The sequence below is a fragment of the Bombina bombina genome, chromosome 7 (assembly GCF_027579735.1).
Source record: "Bombina bombina isolate aBomBom1 chromosome 7, aBomBom1.pri, whole genome shotgun sequence".
Taxonomy (NCBI): domain Eukaryota; kingdom Metazoa; phylum Chordata; class Amphibia; order Anura; family Bombinatoridae; genus Bombina; species Bombina bombina.
In genome coordinates, this window is record NC_069505.1 from 33,338,497 (window position 1) to 33,357,128 (window position 18,632).

The 18,632-nt window shown below is 45.4% G+C and overlaps 1 protein-coding gene across 3 annotated transcripts in view; it reads right to left on the bottom strand.

Annotated features, from left to right (window-relative positions):
• RNASEH2C (ribonuclease H2 subunit C) overlaps window positions 1-18,632 on the bottom strand; it is a 47,003-nt gene that overhangs the window by 14,870 nt on the left and 13,501 nt on the right. Inside the window, exons 2-3 of one of the 3 annotated variants that reach the window (XM_053720015.1) lie at window positions 14,635-14,819; window positions 14,410-14,522 (exon numbers count right to left, since the gene is read on the bottom strand). In XM_053720015.1, the coding sequence (XP_053575990.1) occupies window positions 14,410-14,522; window positions 14,635-14,794 (273 nt within the window). In that variant the 5' untranslated portion in view covers window positions 14,795-14,819. The remainder of the gene's footprint in view (window positions 1-14,409; window positions 14,523-14,634; window positions 14,820-18,632) is intronic. The other 2 variants (XM_053720017.1, XM_053720016.1) reach the window with 2 other exon arrangements.

Here is an 18,632-nt window from a genome sequence, read left to right on the forward strand (position 1 = left end):
CCCTGGGCAATAGATAATAGTGTCCCAGAGATACAAATTAGAGTTCAAAAGTTTTTCCTCCCAGAGGCAGGTTTCTGCTTTCAAGATTATCCGCAGATCAGACAAAAGGAGAGGCGTTCTTACACTGTGTAGGAGACCTCTCAGACCTGGAAGTGATTGTTCCAGTTCCAATACAGGGTCTGTTTTTTTTTTTTATCCTAGTCTGTTTGTGGTTCCCAAAAAAAGAGGGAACCTTCAGACCACTTTTTTTATCTCAAAAGTCTAAACAAATTTCTTAGTGTACCGTCCTTCAAGATGGAAACTATTCATTCCATTCTTCCCTTGATCCAAGAAGGTCAATTTATGACAACAGTGGATTTAAAGGACGCGTACCTTCATGTGCCATTCACAAGAATCGGCAGTTCTAAGGTTTGCCTTTCTGGACAAATGCTTCCAGTTTGTGGCTCTTCCTTTCGGTTTTGCCACAGCTTTGAGTTTTCACAAAGGCTCTGGAATCGCTGTTGGCGGTGCTTCGGTTACGGGTCATTGCAGTGGCGCCCTATCTGGATGACATCCTAGTCCAGGCACCATCCTTACAGCAAACAAGATTTCACATAGACATGGTGTTACCCTTCCCGCAATCTCACGGGTGGAAGGTAAATTTGGGAAAGGGTTCCTTAGTCCCAAGCACAAGGGTAACTTGGGAACCATAATAGATTCCATATCAATGAAGACTTTTCTGACAGAATGTCAGGAAATCAGAGATTATTAATACTTGTCTAGTCATTCAGTCCACTCCTCTGCCTTCAGTGGCTGAGTGCATGGAGGTAATCGGGCTGATGGTGGCGGCAATGGACATCCCGTTTGCTCGGTTCCATCTCAGACCTCTGCAGTTAAGCATGCTCAGGCAATGGATCGGAGATTATACAGATGTCTCTTTGAATACTACTGGAGCAGGAGACAAGGGATTCTCTTCAATGGTGGTTGTCTCTGGATCATCTCTCCCAGGGAAATCTGGTTTCTCTGAAACTGACTGCTTGGAGATTGAACGCTTAATATTATCCAAGCTGGGTTTTTCTGACTCGTCATCGAGACCATGATTCAGGCTCGTAAGCCTGTCACTAGAAAAATTTATCATAAGATATGGCGTAAATATCTCTATTAGTGTGAATCCATGGGCTACTCATGGAGTAGAGTTGTGATTCCTAGAATTTTGTCTTTTCTCCAAGAGGGTTTGGAGAAAGGTTTATCGCCAAGTTTCCCTAAAGGGTCAAATCTGTCTTTATTTTGTTACACAAACGTCTGGCAGATGTCACAGATGTACAATCATTTTATCAGGCCTGTGTTCAAACCAGTTACTCCTCTATGGAGTCTGAATTTAGTTCTCAGAGTTCTTCAAGGGGCCCAGTTTGAGCCTATGCATTCCTTAGATATTAAGTTGTTATCTTGGAAAGTTTTATTTCTTGTTGCCATTTCTTCTGCTCTCTGCATTACAGTATGAGTCTCCTTATCTTATTTTCCATTCAGATAAGGTATTTTTAAGTACTAAATTAGGATTTCTTCCTAAGGTTGTTTCTGATTGGAACATTAATCAGGAGATTGTCATTCCTTTCTTGTGTCCTAATCCTTCTCAGAAGGAAAGGCTTCTGCACAATTTGGACGTGGTCCGTGCTTTAAAGTTTTACCTGCAGGCGACTAAGGACTGTCGTCAGTCTTCTTCTTTGATGGTGTTTTTTTTCAGGAAAACGCAAGGGACAGAAAGCTATGGCTACTACTTTATTTTTGGCTGAAGAGTATCCTACGTTTTGCATGAGACTGCTGGGCAGCAGCCTCCCGGGAGAGTTACGGCTCATTCCACGAGGGCTGTTGCTTCCTCATAGGCGTTCAAAAATGAAGCTTCTGTGGAACAGATTTGCAAGGCTGCAAATGGGTCCTGTCTTCACACTTTTTCAAAGTTCTACAAATTTGACACTTTTTGCCTCGGCTGAGGGGCCGCTTTTGGGAGAAAGGTTCTTCAAGCAGTGGTGCTCTTTGCCTCCTGATGACAAGGAGGTGAATATTCCATTGGCAATTAAGATGATCTGTGGATTCATTGTGTCAAAAAATAAATAACTTTCAGGTAAGCATAAATTTTCTTTTTTGTGAATCCAAGGGCTACTCTTGGAGTAGAGTTAGGATTTCTAGAATTTAGTCTTTTCTCCAAGAGGGTTTGGAGAAAGAATTATCAACAAATTCCCTAAAGGGGTAAAATTTCTGCTTTATTTATTTTGTTACACAAGCGTCTGGTAGATGTTCCAGAAGTACAATCTTTTTGTCAGGCCTTGGTCAGTATCAGGCCTGTGTTCAAGCCAGTTACTCCTCCATGGAGTCTTAATTTGGTTCTCAAAGTTCAAGGGGCTCTATTTGAGCCTATGCATTCCTTAGATATCAAGTGGTTATCTTGGAAAGTTATATTTTTTGTTGCCTTTTTCTCTGCTCACAGAGTGTCAGGGCTCTCAGCATTGCAGTATGAGTCCCCTTACCTTATATTTCATTCAGATAAGGTAGTTTTTCGTACTAAATTAGGATTTATTCCTAAACTTGTTTTGGTTGGAACATTTAGTAGGAGATTGTTGTTCTTTCATTGTGTCTTAATCTTACCTCTCAGTAGGAAACGTTTTTTGCACAATTTGGATGTGGTTCGTGCCTTAAAGTTTTTCCTGCAGGTGACCAAGCAATTAGTCAGTCTTCTGTCTTGTTTGTGGTTTTCTCTTCTCTTTATTTTTGGTTGAAGAGTATCATACGTTTTGCATATGAGACTGCTAGACAGCAGCCTCCAGAGAGAGTTACGGCTCATTCCTCGAGGGCTGTTGCCTCTTCATGGACATTCAAGAATGATACTTCTGTGGGACAGATTTGCAAGGCTGCTACTTAATCCTATCTTCACATTTTTTTAAGTTCTAAAAGTTTGGACTTTTTTGGCCTCGGCTGAGGCCGCTTTTGGGGGAAAGGTTTTTCAAGCAGTGCTGCCTTCCGTTTAGGTTGCCTGTCTTGTCCCTCCCGTATCATCTGTGTACTCTAGCTTGGGTATTGATTCCCAATAGTAATTGGGATGATCCGTGGACTCATCGTGTCATTAAAAAACAGAATTTATGCTTACCTGATAAATTACTTACTCTTGCGGTGTATCCAGTCCACGGATTCATCCTTTACTTGTGGGATATTCTCATTCCCTACAGGAAGTGGCAAAGAGAGCACACAGCAGAGCTGTCCATATAGCTCCCCCTCTAGCTCCACCCCCCAGTCATTCGACCAAAGGTTAGGAAGAAAAAGGAGAAACCATAGGGTGCAGTGGTGACTGTAGTTTAAACAAAAAATGTTTTACCTGACTTAAATGCCAGGGCGTGCCGTGGACTGGATACACCGCAAGAGAAATTAATTTATCAGGTAAGCATAAATTCTGTTTCTCTTGCAAGGTGTATCCAGTCCACGGATTCATCCAGTCCACGGATTCATCCTTGTGGGATACCAATACCAAAGCTTTAGGACACGGATGAAGGGAGGGAACAAGGCAGGTACCTTAAACGGAAGGCACCACTGCTTGCAAAACCTCTCCCCCAAAAATAGCCTCAGAAGAAGCAAAAGTATTGAATTTGTAAAATTTTGAAAAAGTATGCAGTGAAGACCAAGTCGCTGCCTTACAAATCTGTTCAACAGAAGCCTCATTTTTAAAAGCCCATGTGGAAGCCACTGCTCTGGTAGAATGAGCAGTAATAGTTTCAGGAGGCTGCTGGCCAGCAGTCTCATAGGACAAACGGATAATGCTTTTCAGCCAAAGGGAAAGAGAGGTAGCAGTCGCTTTCTGACCTCTCCTCTTACCAGAATAAATAACAAATAAGGAAGATGTTTGTCTGAAATCCTTAGTTGCTTGCAAATAGAACTTTAGAGCACGAACTACATCAAGATTGTGCAATAGATGTTCCTTCTTCGAAGAAGGATTAGGACACAGAGAAGGAACAACTATTTCCTGGTTAATATTCTTATTAGTAACCACTTTAGGAAAGAAACCAGGTTTGGTACGCAAAACTACCTTATGTGCGTGGAACACCAGGTAAGGTGAATCGCACTGTAAGGCAGATAATTCTGAAACTCTTCGAGCAGAAGAGATAGCTACCAAAAACAAAACTTTCCAAGATAACAACTTAATATCTATGGAATGTAAAGGTTCAAACGGAACCCCTTGAATAACTGAAGGAACTAGATTTAGACTCCATGGCGGAGCCACCGGTTTATAGACAGGCTTGATTCTGACTAAGGCCTATGCAAACGCTTGAACGTCTGGAACCTCTGCCAGACGCTTGTGTAAAAGGATAGACAGAGCAGATATCTGTCCTTTTAAAGAACTAGCTGACAATCCTTTCTCCAAACCTTCTTGGAGAAAAGACAATATCCTGGGAATCCTAATCTTACTCCATGAGTAACGCTTGGATTCACACCAACAAAGATATTTCCGCCATATCTTATGGTAGGTTTTCCTGGTGACAGGCTTTCTCGTCTGAATCAGGGTATCTATAACTGACTCAGAGAAACCACGCTTTGATAGAATTAAGCGTTCAAACTCCAAGCAGTCAGAGTAGAGAAATTGGATTTGGATGCTTGAATGGACCCTGAATTAGAAGATCCTGCCTCATTGGCAGTGTCCATGGTGGGACAGATGACATGTCCACTAGGTCTGCATACCAAGTCCTGCGTGGCCACGCAGGCGCTATCAGAATCACTGAAGCCTTCTCCTGCTTGATTCTGGCGACCAGACGAGGGAGAAGGGGAAACAGTGGGAAAACATAAGCCAGATTGAAGGACCAAGGCGCTGCTAGAGCATCTATCCATGCCGCCTTGTGGTCCCGGGACATGGACCCGTAGAGAAGTTTGGAGTTCTGACGGATCCAACTCTGGAGTGCCCCAAAGCTGAGTCAGCTGGGCAAATACCTCCGGGTGGAGTTCCCACTCCCCCGGATGAAAGGACTGACGTCTCAGGAAATCCGCCTCCCAGTTGCCTACTCCTGGGATGTGAATTGCTGAGAGATGGCAGGAGTGATCCTCCGCCCACCTGATTATTTTGGTTACTTCCTTCATCGCTAGGGAACACTTTGTTCCCCCTTGATGACTGATGTAAGCTACAGTCGTGATGTTGTCCGACTGAAATCTGATGAATTTGGCCGCAGCTAGTTGAGGCCATGCCTGAAGAGTGTTGAATATCGCCCTCAGCTCCAGAATGTTTATCGGGAGAAGAGATTCTTCCCAAGACCATAAGCCTTGAGCTTTCAGGGAGTCCAAGACTGCACCCCAGCCTAACAGACTGGCGTTGGTCGTTACAATGATCCACTCTGGTCTGCAGAAGCATATTCGCTGAGACAGGTGATCCTGAGACAACCACCAGAGAAGAGAATCTCTGGTCTCCTGGTCCAACTGTATTTGAGGAGACAAATCTGCATAATCCCCATTCCACTGTTTGAGCATGCATAGTTGCAGTGGTCTGAGATGTATACGAGCGAAAGGGACTATGTTCATTGCCGCTACCATTAATCCGATTGCCTCCATGCACTGAGCTACAGATGGCTGAGGAATGGAATGAAGAACTCGGCAAGTAATTAAAAGTTTCAACTTTCTGACCTCCGTCAGAAATATTTTAATTTCTACCGAATCTATTAGTGTTCCTAGGAAGGGAACCCTTGTGAGTGGGGACAGAGAACTCTTTTTGATGTTCACCTTCCACCCGTGAGACTTCAGAAAGGCCAATACAATCACTGTGTGAGCCTTGGCTCTGTGAAAAGACGGCGCCTGAATTAAGATGTCGTCTAAATAAGGCGCCACTGCTATGCCCCGCAGTCTTAGAACCGCCAGAAGGGACCCTAGCACCTTAGTGAAAATTCTGGGAGCAGTGGCTAACCCGAATGGAAGAGCCACGAACTGGTAATGCTTGTCTAGAAAAGCGAACCTGAGGAACTGATGATGATGATCTTTGTGGATAGGAATATGCAGGTATGCATCCTTTAGATCCATGGTAGTCATATATTGACCTTCCTGGATCATAGGTAAGATTGTCCAAATGGTCTCCATCTTGAATGATGGGACTCTGAGGAATCGGTTTAGAATTTTTAGATCCAGGATTGGTCTGAAAGTTCCTTCTTTTTTGGGAACCACAAACAGGTTTGAGTAAAAACCCAGTCCTTGTTCTGCAATTGGAACTGGGTATATCACTCCCATTGTATGTAGATCTTCTACACAGCGTAAGAACGCCACTTTCTTTGTCTGGTCTGTGGATAGACAAGAAATGTGGAACCTTCCCCTTGGAGGGGAGTCCTTGAATTCTAGAAGATATCCCTGGGTAACAATCTCTAATGCCCAGGGATCGTGAACATCTCTTGCCCAGGCCTGAGCGAAGAGAGAAAGTCTGCCCCCTACCAGATCCAGTCCCGGATCGGGGGCTACCCCTTCATGCTGTCTTGGTAGCAGCTGCAGGCCTTTTGGCCTGTTTACCCTTGTTCCAGCCCTGGTAAGGCTTCCAGGTTGCCTTGGGCTGTGAAGAGTTACCCTCTTGCTTTGCAGCTGTAGAAACGGGACCACTCCTGAAATTACGAAAGGAACGAAAATTAGCTTTGTTTTTAGCCTTAAAGGGCTTGTCCTGAGGGAGAGCATGGCCCTTTCCCCCGGTGATTTCTGAAATGATCTTTCAATTCTGGCCCGAAAAGGGTCTTTCCTTTGAAAGGGATATTTAATCATTTGGATTTTCACGACACATCGGCCGACCATGACTTGAGCCAAAGCGCTCTGCGCGCCATAATGGCAAAACCTGAATTTTTTGCCGCTAACTTAGCTAATTGCAAAGCGGCATCTGTAATAAAAGAATTAGCCAGCTTCAGAGCCTTAATTTTATCCATAATTTTGTCGTATGAGGTCTCTGCCTGGAGCGAATCCTCCAGTGCCTCAAACCAGAAAGCAGCTGCAGTTGTTACAGGAATAATGCAGGCAATAGGTTGGAGAAGAAAACCTTGTTGAACAAAAATTTTCTTAAGTAAACCCTATAACTTTTTATCCATAGGGTCTTTAAAAGCACAACTGTCTTCAATTGGTATGGTTGTGCGTTTAGCAAGCGAAGAAACAGCCCCCTCTACCTTAGGGACCGTCTGCCACGAGTCCCGCATGGGGTCAGTTACGGGGAACATTTTCTTAAAAATAGGGAGGGGGGAGGGGGGGGGGGGGAAATAAAAGGGACACCTGGTCTATCCCACTCCTTAGTAACAATATCCGCAACCCTCTTAGCGACCGTAATCAGTGTATACAGGGACCTCTAGGTACTTGTCCATTTTACACAGTTTTTCTGGGACCACCATAGGGTCACAATCATCCAGAGTAGCTAATACCTCCCTGAGCAATACGCAGAGGTGTTCCAATTTAAAAGCTAATTTATGTGAATCTTCCTGATGAGAAACCTTTCCTGAATCGGAAATTTCTCCCTCAGACATCAAGTCCCTCACTCCCACGTCAGAGCGTTGTGAGGGTACATCAGATAAGGCTACCAAAGCTTCAGATTGCTCATAATCTGTTCTTAAAACAGAGCTATCACGCTTTGCAGGAAAAACTGGCAGTTTAGATAGGAAGACCGCAAGGGAATTATCAATGACTGCCGCTAGTTGTTACAATGTAATAGGGGCAGACGCACTAGGCATTGCTTGAGCGGGCGTAACTGGTTGTGACACATGGGGAGAGGTAGATGGACTATCTTCATTACCTTCAGTCTGAAAATCATCTAGGGCCACATTTTTAAGTGCAACAATATGTTCTTTAAAGTGTATAGACATATCAGTACAAGTGGGACACATTCTGAGAGGGGGTTCCACCATGGCTTCTAAACACATTGAACAAGGACTTTCTTTGGTCTCAGACATGTTTAACAGACTAGTAATATGTACAAACAGGCTTAGAAATCACTTTAAACAAATAAAATACACAATTTGAAAAAAGTTACTGTGCCTTTAAGAGATAAAAAGCGCACACAATTTTACAAAACAGTGAAAAATGCCGCAATCCTTTTGAAATTTTCACAGTATGTACCTAAAGCCTTAATAAGATTGCACCACAAGTTTCAAAACAATTAACCCCTTAATGCTCAAACCGGAACAGCCTAAAGCCAATAACCGGTTAAATTACTACAGCACCTTGCCACAGCTTACAGCTGTGGCCCTACCTGCCCTTAGGGATCAGTTTTGGGGGAATGAGGCTTCTTTTAGGCCCTCAAACAGCAGCAGACCCTCCATGTTTAGCAGCATGAACTTGTCTTTCAATTCTAACTGCGCATCTGAGGCGTGAAATTAGGCCCCTCCCACTCCAGAGCTATGAGGCCTACAAAAATCACTTCTAAGTGAATAAATTTTAGCCATGTGGATAATAACCCCAGAAAGTACTCAAAAGTGCTTTAAAAGTGTCTCCCAACGAGTATTTCTTAAGTAAAATAATCGATTGCCCTAAGTTAGTGTCAACCAGCATAATTAGCCCTATTATGTAAGCATTCAATTCTTTACTAAGTCTCAGTATCCACATGGGGATATTGTCAGTCTTCTAGCATTATCTCAGTCTTGTCTAGAATAAATGACTGAACATACCTCATTGCAGTCAAGCCTGCAAACTGTTCCCCCCAACTGAAGTTTTCTGGTACTCCTCAGTCCTGTGTGGGAACAGCAATGGATTTTAGTTACAACATGCTAAAATCATCTTCCTCTCAGCAGAATTCTTCATCCTTTTTCTGCCAGAGAGTAAATATTACAAACCGGTACCATTTAAAAATAAACTTTTGATTGAAGATAATAAAACTACAATTCTAACACCACATTCACTTTACCCTCCCGTAGAGAGACCCTAGTGCTTAGAGCCGGCAAAGAGAATGACGGGGGAGGGGGAGCTATATGGACAGCTCTGCTGTGTGCTCTCTTTGCCACTTCCTGTAGGGAATGAGAATATCCCACAAGTCAGCGCTGCGGAATCTGTTGGCGCTCTACAAATACCTGATAATAATAACAAGTAAAGGATGAATCCGTGGACTGGATACACCTTGCAAGAGAGAAAATTTATGCTTACCTGATAAATGTATTTCTTTTTTGACACAATGAGTCCACGGACTGCCCTGTTTTTGATAGACAGGTTGTTGCCGTTTATAAACTTCAGACACCTCTGCATCTTGTTACTTCCTTTCTCTCCATTACTTCGAATAACTGGGTCGGGAGGGAAGGGAGGTGATATTTAACAGCTTTGCCACCTCCTGTTGACCAGGAGGTGAATATCCCAATAGTAATTAAGATGATCCGTGGACTCATCGTGTCAAAAACGAAATAAATTTATCAGGTAAGCATACATTTTCTTTTTTCATTCATTGTAGAATATCACAGCTAACTTGGAAGAACACTACGCTTAAGTGTAAGCATAATCCGCAAATCATATTGAATCAGGAAACTGCTCCTGAACCGTGAATGGTCACAACCACTGAAGTATGCACACAGCAAACCGTAATAACACGTGACCAATAGACGCATCAAATATCCAATAGACATACTGCACTCCCCTAGTAATGGCCTATTACAAAGAGGAGGTGTTACGGTTGCCCCCAGGCTGGCTAGAAGTTGGACGGTAGAAAATGATGCTCCTAGCGCTCACCAAAGGATCATCAGCACCGTAGACACTATAACTGCTGCGTAGCCACCATAAGTAATGCAGACTCTACGAACCACCGCTGCTGGGCTGGTATCTCGCCATCTGCTCTGCGCCCTGGACCTACGACCAGGCTCCAGTAGGTGAACCTCTTCCTTCTGTACAGCGAAGCAGGATCAGGAACAAGAGCTCTAACAGGAGCTCAGTAGCTAAGGGAGTATATAGAGCATAGCAATCCCTGTAGTGATTATAGCTGTCCCCTACAAACAGGAGTCAAAGCTGCAAGTTAGAGGGTCAGAAAAGGTCTGATGTGCTGGAACACACAGCCTGCTTTTTATTGAGGTTACATGCAAAACAAAGACTCTCAGGGGGAGGCATAAAATCCCCAATCACACATTTGATGCATTTAGATAGAGGGGCAACGCCCTTTGACAGGCCACAACAGCAGATAACATTACACACAAGAAAACAATGCAGTCCACCTAATCACTACTAGCAGTCTGATTAGACAATGGGAATGTTTATCACTAAAATTAATTAGAGCTGATGCCAGCAAACTTGTATTTAGAATAGGTTCTTGAAGCTGAACAAAATTTAACTCTTTAGTTCTGACCGAAGGGTCCATCACATAGCACTTAATGGCACACAATGAAAACGAATGCTTTTGTAACAGTGCTCCCTTTCTGTAGAACACTCTGCCTGTGTGGTACTTGGTTCAGTAAGCCCTATTTACTGAACCAAGTGGGAGAAAGCCAGGGACAAGTTATTTTACAGGTCTGGGGACATAGTCTTAAAGGGGCATTGTTCACCAAAGTCACAATATGTCCCCAGACTGTTCTTAAAGGGCCATACACACCCAATAAAAGTTAATAGGTTTTCAGGGGCACAATCTTCCAGGGGCCATAGTCATGAGGAAGGAGGCTGGCAAATAGGCTTCTCCACGATCCATGGAAGCAGGGCAATTTTTCATTTAAAGGGCCGGTTACAAATAGCAGTTTGTAACAGGAGGGACTTGTAAAAACATAAATATTAACAAACACAGCAGGCGCGTACCCCTCCGAAGAAGTGTGATGTGAAACGCGCCTCAGGGGCGTACATGTTAGGCGCATCGTCTCCTCACTTAACTTTGCTTACTCCTAGATAGTATAATATGATCCTGAAATCTTTCTAGCCAGTATAAAAATAATCAAAGCTCCCGCTATAGAAAGAGATTAGCCTCAGATAGGTGACAAACAGGTTATCCCAACGCCGGCTCCACATAGCCGATATATTTATAACAAACAGCATTGTGCTCCACCTAGGAGTTAAAAGTATTTTTAATTTTGCATATATGTGCTGTGAATGTTTGTTACCTTAAAGTGATGATAAACTAAGACCTAGTCAAACACGCGGTCGTACATAAATTAAAATGACTCATTCATCAAAACACCACAATCGGTCGTATGTAAATATTAACAATTCTAAACCTCAAATTCACCTACGATCCTCAGCCCATCCAACCGTTGCCATTGATTTTCAATCACGTTTTTTTGTATCCCAATAGAAATCCAGGCCAGTCAGCGACACTGAAATAATCAAACATGCCCTACGTATGTAAACGCATGTGCTACATGTTGTATCGCTGACTGACAGTCCGACAGCATGTAGTTGTGCTCATGCATTTATTTTAGTTCATTCATTTTGCAACATAGTATTGACACGATCGGAGCATCGAATATTGTATAAGGCAAGTTTAAGAAACAATTATTTCTAATCGAGCTGCAGCTGTCCACATCATTTTTCGCCAACTACGGCAATCTCTATATTAGGGGCAGGGCATTATGAAACATTATGCATAACGAACAATGAAGACCGAGATACCAATATGACAACGTAGAGAGCAGGTGCTTCCGCTCTCTATGTCGGCTTAGGAAGAGATCAGGAACTAATGCCGAGGGCGGATCATAGAGCGATAACGCTCAGTAAGTCCCATCTTAATTTATTAGAAAAGCTTTGAGATAAAAAAAAAATTAGTGATTTAGTTAGTACATACAGTAAGAATAAAAATGTACTTTTAAAAGTGATATAAATTCACCATCACTTTAATTTAATAAAGTTATTGCGTGAAAGGTGAATGTATGAAACTTTTGACCCATTGTTTAAAATGCACTATATCATATTCAATAAAAAAAATTGCCTGCTCTGAGTCATGTAAGTTTACTTTTGACTAGACTATCCCTTTAAAGGGCCATGATACCCACATTTTTTCTTTCATGATTTAGAAAGAGAATGCATTTTTAAACATCTTTCTAATTTACTTCTATTATCTAATTTGTTTTATTCTCTTGATATTCTTTGCTGAAAAGCATATCTAGATATGCTCAGTAGCTGCTTATTGGTTGCTGCACATAGATGTCTCATGTGATTGGCTCACCTATGTGCATTGCTTTTTCTTCAAATAAGGATGTCTCAAAAATGAAGCAAAATAAATAATAGAAGTAAATTGTAATGTTGTTTAAATTTGTATGTTCTATCTGAATCATGAAAGAAAGATTTTGGGTTTAGTGGCCCTTTAAGCTTTCCAAAGCCCAAATTAATTGCATCATTTATCAAGTTGATTTAATGATAATTAGTTCAACAAACATTTAAAAATATTATATTATATACAATGTTTCAATAAATAAGAAATTGTATCACAATAAAGTTTAATCACCTATATACACTATAAGAGCGTTCACGAATGACAGTTCTTGAATTCCGGAGCGAATAGCTTACACTTTAATCCTTTAGTAGGTAATTGCTAGTACAGAAGTTTAGTTACTTTGGATAAGCAGTGAGACTGTTTATAATTGTTGACGAAAAACGTTATATAAACTTGTCCCATCATGAAATATACTTAGAATTCAAGTAATAAGTGGTGTAGATCATTTTAGCTGAATATAAGCAGAAATATAAAAAATTATATACCCAATGTTCCACTTACACTAAGTTTTGCATATAAAGATATATCACTGTGGAGACATTGATAAAAAAATATAACGTTGTGTACTCAATTCTCATATTGGACTTGTGAACTTCTTATACAGAACGTGTGGTGTATCACATCTCCAAGATACAAGTATATAGCAGTTCCCACTCCAGCCTACAATTAACACAGAAGTACCAGGAGCAACAATCTTAACTTGTAATAATTTGTTTGCACCAATCATACACAATCGGTGCCTAAGTGTGATTTTAAGTTCATTCCTATTTTAAATTTAACCCAATAAAAGTTATATTTTAAATTTGTAATTTGTTTTCTCCCCCTTTCACTTATTCCTTATGGAATAATCTGTGTTATTCAGTTAGATTAAATTTACCTTTAGACCTAGGAGTGCTACAAGTGTATACTTTCTTTCTTTGCATTTAAAAATATTAATATTAGCGGATTTCAGATTAACATTGAATTAATTGTAGCTGGTTGGTGTGCCCATTAAATAGATTCTGGGGAGAACACTGCGTATCCAGTTTATAAATAAGATATTGGGAATAAGAAAATAATTTGATGCCTCTAGAGGCAAGCTCGCTGCAGGAACCGCGGCGCACACAGGCGAGCACCAATCACTGCATTACATTACAGGTAGGCAAGTGAGCCACAAGGCATTTAGTAATAAAAGGATTACTAACGAGCTACAGCGCACCCTCCTACCAGTAATCAGACTATTTACACTTTAGCGGTATCAGTGACACAGACAGACACGATCAGATCTGCAGCCTGAGGATACAGCAACTCCCTTAGCCCAATATACAGCCCCTGGTCAGTGAGAAAGATCCTATTATAGTTATATACCTTGTGCGTCAGAACATACAATATCATTTATTTCTATAATCAAACTTGCTTTATTCTCTTGGCATCCTCTGTAGAATGAGCAGCAGTGCAGTACTGGGAGCTAGCTGAGCCAATGACTAGAGGCATATATGTGCAGCCTCCAATCAGCAGTGCATTGATGCCCCCTCAAGAAAGGATACCAAGAGAACAAAGCAAATTAGATAATTAGAAGTAAATTGTACAGTTGTGTATAATTGATGCTCTGTCTCAATGATGAAACTTTAGTGTTTTTACCCTCCTGTTCTTTACCAGCAGCTCCAGCTGATGACACCACAGCCAGCTGCTGGCAAGGGGCGTTTGTAATGCTGGTACAGAGAATGTGGTGTCTTCGGCAATGTAGATTAGTTATATACTCAGTGAGCGTGATGGTACCTAGCGCCCTTTACTCAGAGCACAGCGCGCGTGATGGTACCTAGCGCCCTTTACTCAGAGCACAGCGCGCGTGATGGTACCTAGCGCCCTTTACTCAGAGCACAGCGCGCGTGATGGTACCTAGCGCCCTTTACTCAGAGCACAGCGCGCGTGATGGTACCTAGCGCCCTTTACTCAGAGCACAGCGCGCGTGATGGTACCTAGCGCCCTTTACTCAGAGCACAGCGCGCGTGATGGTACCTAGCGCCCTTTACTCAGAGCACAGCGCGCGTGATGGTACCTAGCGCCCTTTACTCAGAGCACAGCGCGCGTGATGGTACCTAGCGCCCGTTACTCTAAGCTCAGGTGATGGTACCTAGCGCCCGTTACTCTAAGCTCAGGTGATGGTACCTAGCGCCCGTTACTCTAAGCTCAGGTGATGGTACCTAGCGCCCGTTACTCTAAGCTCAGGTGATGGTACCTAGCGCCCGTTAATCTCATAAATGTAACATAACTAAATAAAACCTCTATACACCCACAGCTGATCTTGTTACCTCCTCATCCGAGCATGGCTTATGATCTTCCCTCAGCACAATGCCCAGGTAGCCGGATGGCACAGTTACCTCTTGTCCCCGTAGCGAGCGCCCACGGAAGGAAACCTCTTTACCTTGAGGGAAGAAAAGACCAACAGAAAGGTTCAGTGCTTTGCAGCATATGGGGAGATTACCAGACTGCTGGGTATATGTGATGGCAGAAGCCTTACCCCACACAATACTCACCCACCTTCCCGTCCAGAATGGCAGGGCTGAAATATTTGTCTATGTTAGCAGGTCCCTCTCTCTGGATCTCGCAGGGTAAAAGGTGCATGGGCTCCTGAGCAGCCGAAGGCAGAGTCTGCAGATTAATGTGAATACACGAAGGAGCACAGCTCTCTGCCATGTCTGTGCTAGGTGAAAGGAAAGAGCTACACATTCAATTAAACCAGAGACCTCAATGTCATTCACAGCAACCCCACCCCCTCCCAATGCCCCCCCACACCAATAGTCTCACACCCTCTCCCAAAGCCCCTAACACTAATAGTAACCTGACACACACCCCCTCCCAATGCCCCTCACACCAATAGTTACCCCCCCTCCCAATGCCCCCTAACACTAATAGTTACCCCCCCTCCCAATGCCCCCTAACACTAAGTCACCCACCCCTCCCAATGCCCCCTAACACTAATAGTCACCTGACACACACCCTCTCCCAATGCCCCCCACACCCTCTCCCAAAGCCCCTAACACTAATAGTCACCTGACACACACCCCCTCCCAATGCCCCTCACACCAATAGTCACCCACCCCTCCCAATGCCCCCTAACACTAATAGTTACCCCCCCTCCCAATGCCCCCTAACACTAATAGTTACCCCCCCTCCCAATGCCCCCTAACACTAATAGTCTACCACCCCTCCCAATGCCCCCTAACACTAATAGTCACCTGACACACACCCTCTCCCAATGCCCCCCACACCCTCTCCCAAAGCCCCTAACACTAATAGTCACCTGACACACACCCCCTCCCAATGCCCCTCACACCAATAGTCACCCACCCCTCCCAATGCCCCCTAACACTAATAGTCACCCACCCCTCCCAATGCCCCCTAACACTAATAGTCACCCACCCCTCCCAATGCCCCCCACACCAATAGTCACCTGACACACACCCCCTCCCAATGCCCCCTGACACTAATAGTCACCTGACACTAATAGTCACCTGACACACCCCCCCTCCCAATGCCCCTCACCCCAATAGTCACCTGACACCCCAATAGTCACCTGACACACACCCCCTCCCAATGCCCCTCACCCCAATAGTCACCTGACACACACCCCCTCCCAATGCCCCTCACCCCAATAGTCACCTGACACACACACACACCCCCTCCCAATGCCCCTCACCCCAATAGTCACCTGACACACACACACCCCCTCCCAATGCCCCTCACCCCAATAGTCACCTGACACACACACCCCCTCCCAATGCCCCTCACCCCAATAGTCACCTGACACACACCCCCTCCCAATGCCCCTCACATTAATAGTCACCCCCCATGCCCCTAACACTAATAGCCACCTGACACTAATAGTCACCTGACACACACCCCCTCCCAATGCCCCTCACACTAATAGTCACCCCCCATGCCCCTAACACCAATAGTCACCTGACACCAATAGTCACCTGACACCAATAGTCACCTCCCAATGCCCCCTAACACTAATAGTCACCTGACACACACACCCCTCCCAATGCCCCTCACACTAATAGTCACCTGACACACACCCCCTCCCAATGCCCCTCACACGAATAGTCAACGGACACACACACCCCTCCCAATGCCCCTCACATTAATAGTCACCCCCCATGCCCCTGACACTAATAGTCACCTGACACTAATAGTCACCTGACACTAATAGTCACCTGACACCCCCCCTCCCAATGCCCCTCACCCCAATAGTCACCTGACACCCCCCCCCCTCCCAATGCCCCTCACATTAATAGTCACCCCCCATGCCCCTAACACTAATAGTCACCTGACACTAATAGTCACCTGACACCCCCCCTCCCAATGCCCCTCACCCCAATAGTCACCTGACACCCCCCCCCTCCCAATGCCCCTCACCCCAATAGTCACCTGACACCCCCCCCTCCCAATGCCCCTCACCCCAATAGTCACCTGAAACACACACCCCCTCCCAATGCCCCTCACCCCAATAGTCACCTGAAACACACACCCCCCCTCCCAATGCCCCTCACCCCAATAGTCACCTGACACACACACACCCCCTCCCAATGCCCCTCACCCCAATAGTCACCTGACACACACACACCCCCTCCCAATGCCCCTCACCCCAATAGTCACCTGACACACACACCCCCTCCCAATGCCCCTCACCCCAATAGTCACCTGACACACACACACCCCCTCCCAATGCCCCTCACCCCAATAGTCCCCTGACACACACACACCCCCCTCCCAATGCCCCTCACCCCAATAGTCACCTGACACACACACCCCCTCCCAATGCCCCTCACCCCAATAGTCACCTGACACACACACACCCCCTCCCAATGCCCCTCACCCCAATAGTCACCTGACACACACACCCCCTCCCAATGCCCCTCACCCCAATAGTCACCTGACACACACACCCCCCTCCCAATGCCCCCTCACCCCAATAGTCACCTGACACACACCCCCTCCCAATGCCCCTCACATTAATAGTCACCCCCCATGCCCCTAACACTAATAGCCACCTGACACTAATAGTCACCTGACACACACCCCCTCCCAATGCCCCTCACACTAATAGTCACCCCCCATGCCCCTAACACCAATAGTCACCTGACACCAATAGTCACCTGACACCAATAGTCACCTCCCAATGCCCCCTAACACTAATAGTCACCTGACACACACACCCCTCCCAATGCCCCTCACACTAATAGTCACCTGACACACACCCCCTCCCAATGTCCCTCACACGAATAGTCAACGGACACACACACCCCCTCCCAATGCCCCTCACACGAATAGTCAACGGACACACACACCCCTCCCAATGCCCCTCACACTAATAGTCACCTGACACTAATAGTCACCAGACACACACCCCCTCCCAATGCCCCTCACACTATTAGTCACCTGACACACACAGCCCCTCCCAATGCCCCTCACACTAATAGTCACCCCCCTCCCAATGCCCCTCACACTAAATAGTCACCTGACACACACACCCAATGCCCCTCACACTAATAGTCACCCCCCCTCCCAATGCCCCTCACACTAAATAGTCACCTGACACACACACCCCCTCCCAATGCCCCTCACACTAAAGTCACCTGACACACACACCCAATGTCCCTCACACTAATAGTCACCCCCCTCCCAATGCCCCTCACACTAATAGTCACCTGACACACACACACCCTCCCAATGCCCCTCACACTAATAGTCACCTGACACACACACCCCTCCCAATGCCCCTCACACTAATAGTCACCTGACACCCCCCCCCCCTCCCAATGCCCCTCACACTAATAGTCACCTGACACCCCCCCCCCTCCCAATGCCCCTCACACTAATAGTCACCTGACACACACCCCCTCCCAATGCCCCTCACACTAATAGTCACCTGACACACACCCCCTCCCAATGCCCCTCACACTAATAGTCACCTGACACACACCCCCTCCCAATGCCCCTCACACTAATAGTCACCTGACACACACCCCCTCCCAATGCCCCTCACATTAATAGTCACCTGACACACACAGCCCCTCCCAATGCCCCTCACACTAATAGTCACCCCCCCCTCCCAATGCCCCTCACACCAATAGTCACCTGACACACACCCCCTCCCAATGCCCCTCACACCAATAGTCACCTGACACACACCCCCTCCCAATGCCCCTCACACTAATAGTCACCTGACACACACCCCCTCCCAATGCCGCTCACCCCAATAGTCACCTGACACACACCCCCTCCGAATGCCCCTCACACTAATAGTCACCTGACACCCCCCCCTCCCAATGCCCCTCACACTAATAGTCACCTGACACCCCCCCTCCCAATGCCCCTCACACTAATAGTCACCTGACACACACAGCCCCTCACACTAATAGTCACCTGACACTAATAGTCACCTGACACACACAGCCCCTCCCAATGCCCCTCACACAAATAGTCACCTGACACACACTCCCTCCCAATGCCCCTCACACAAATAGTC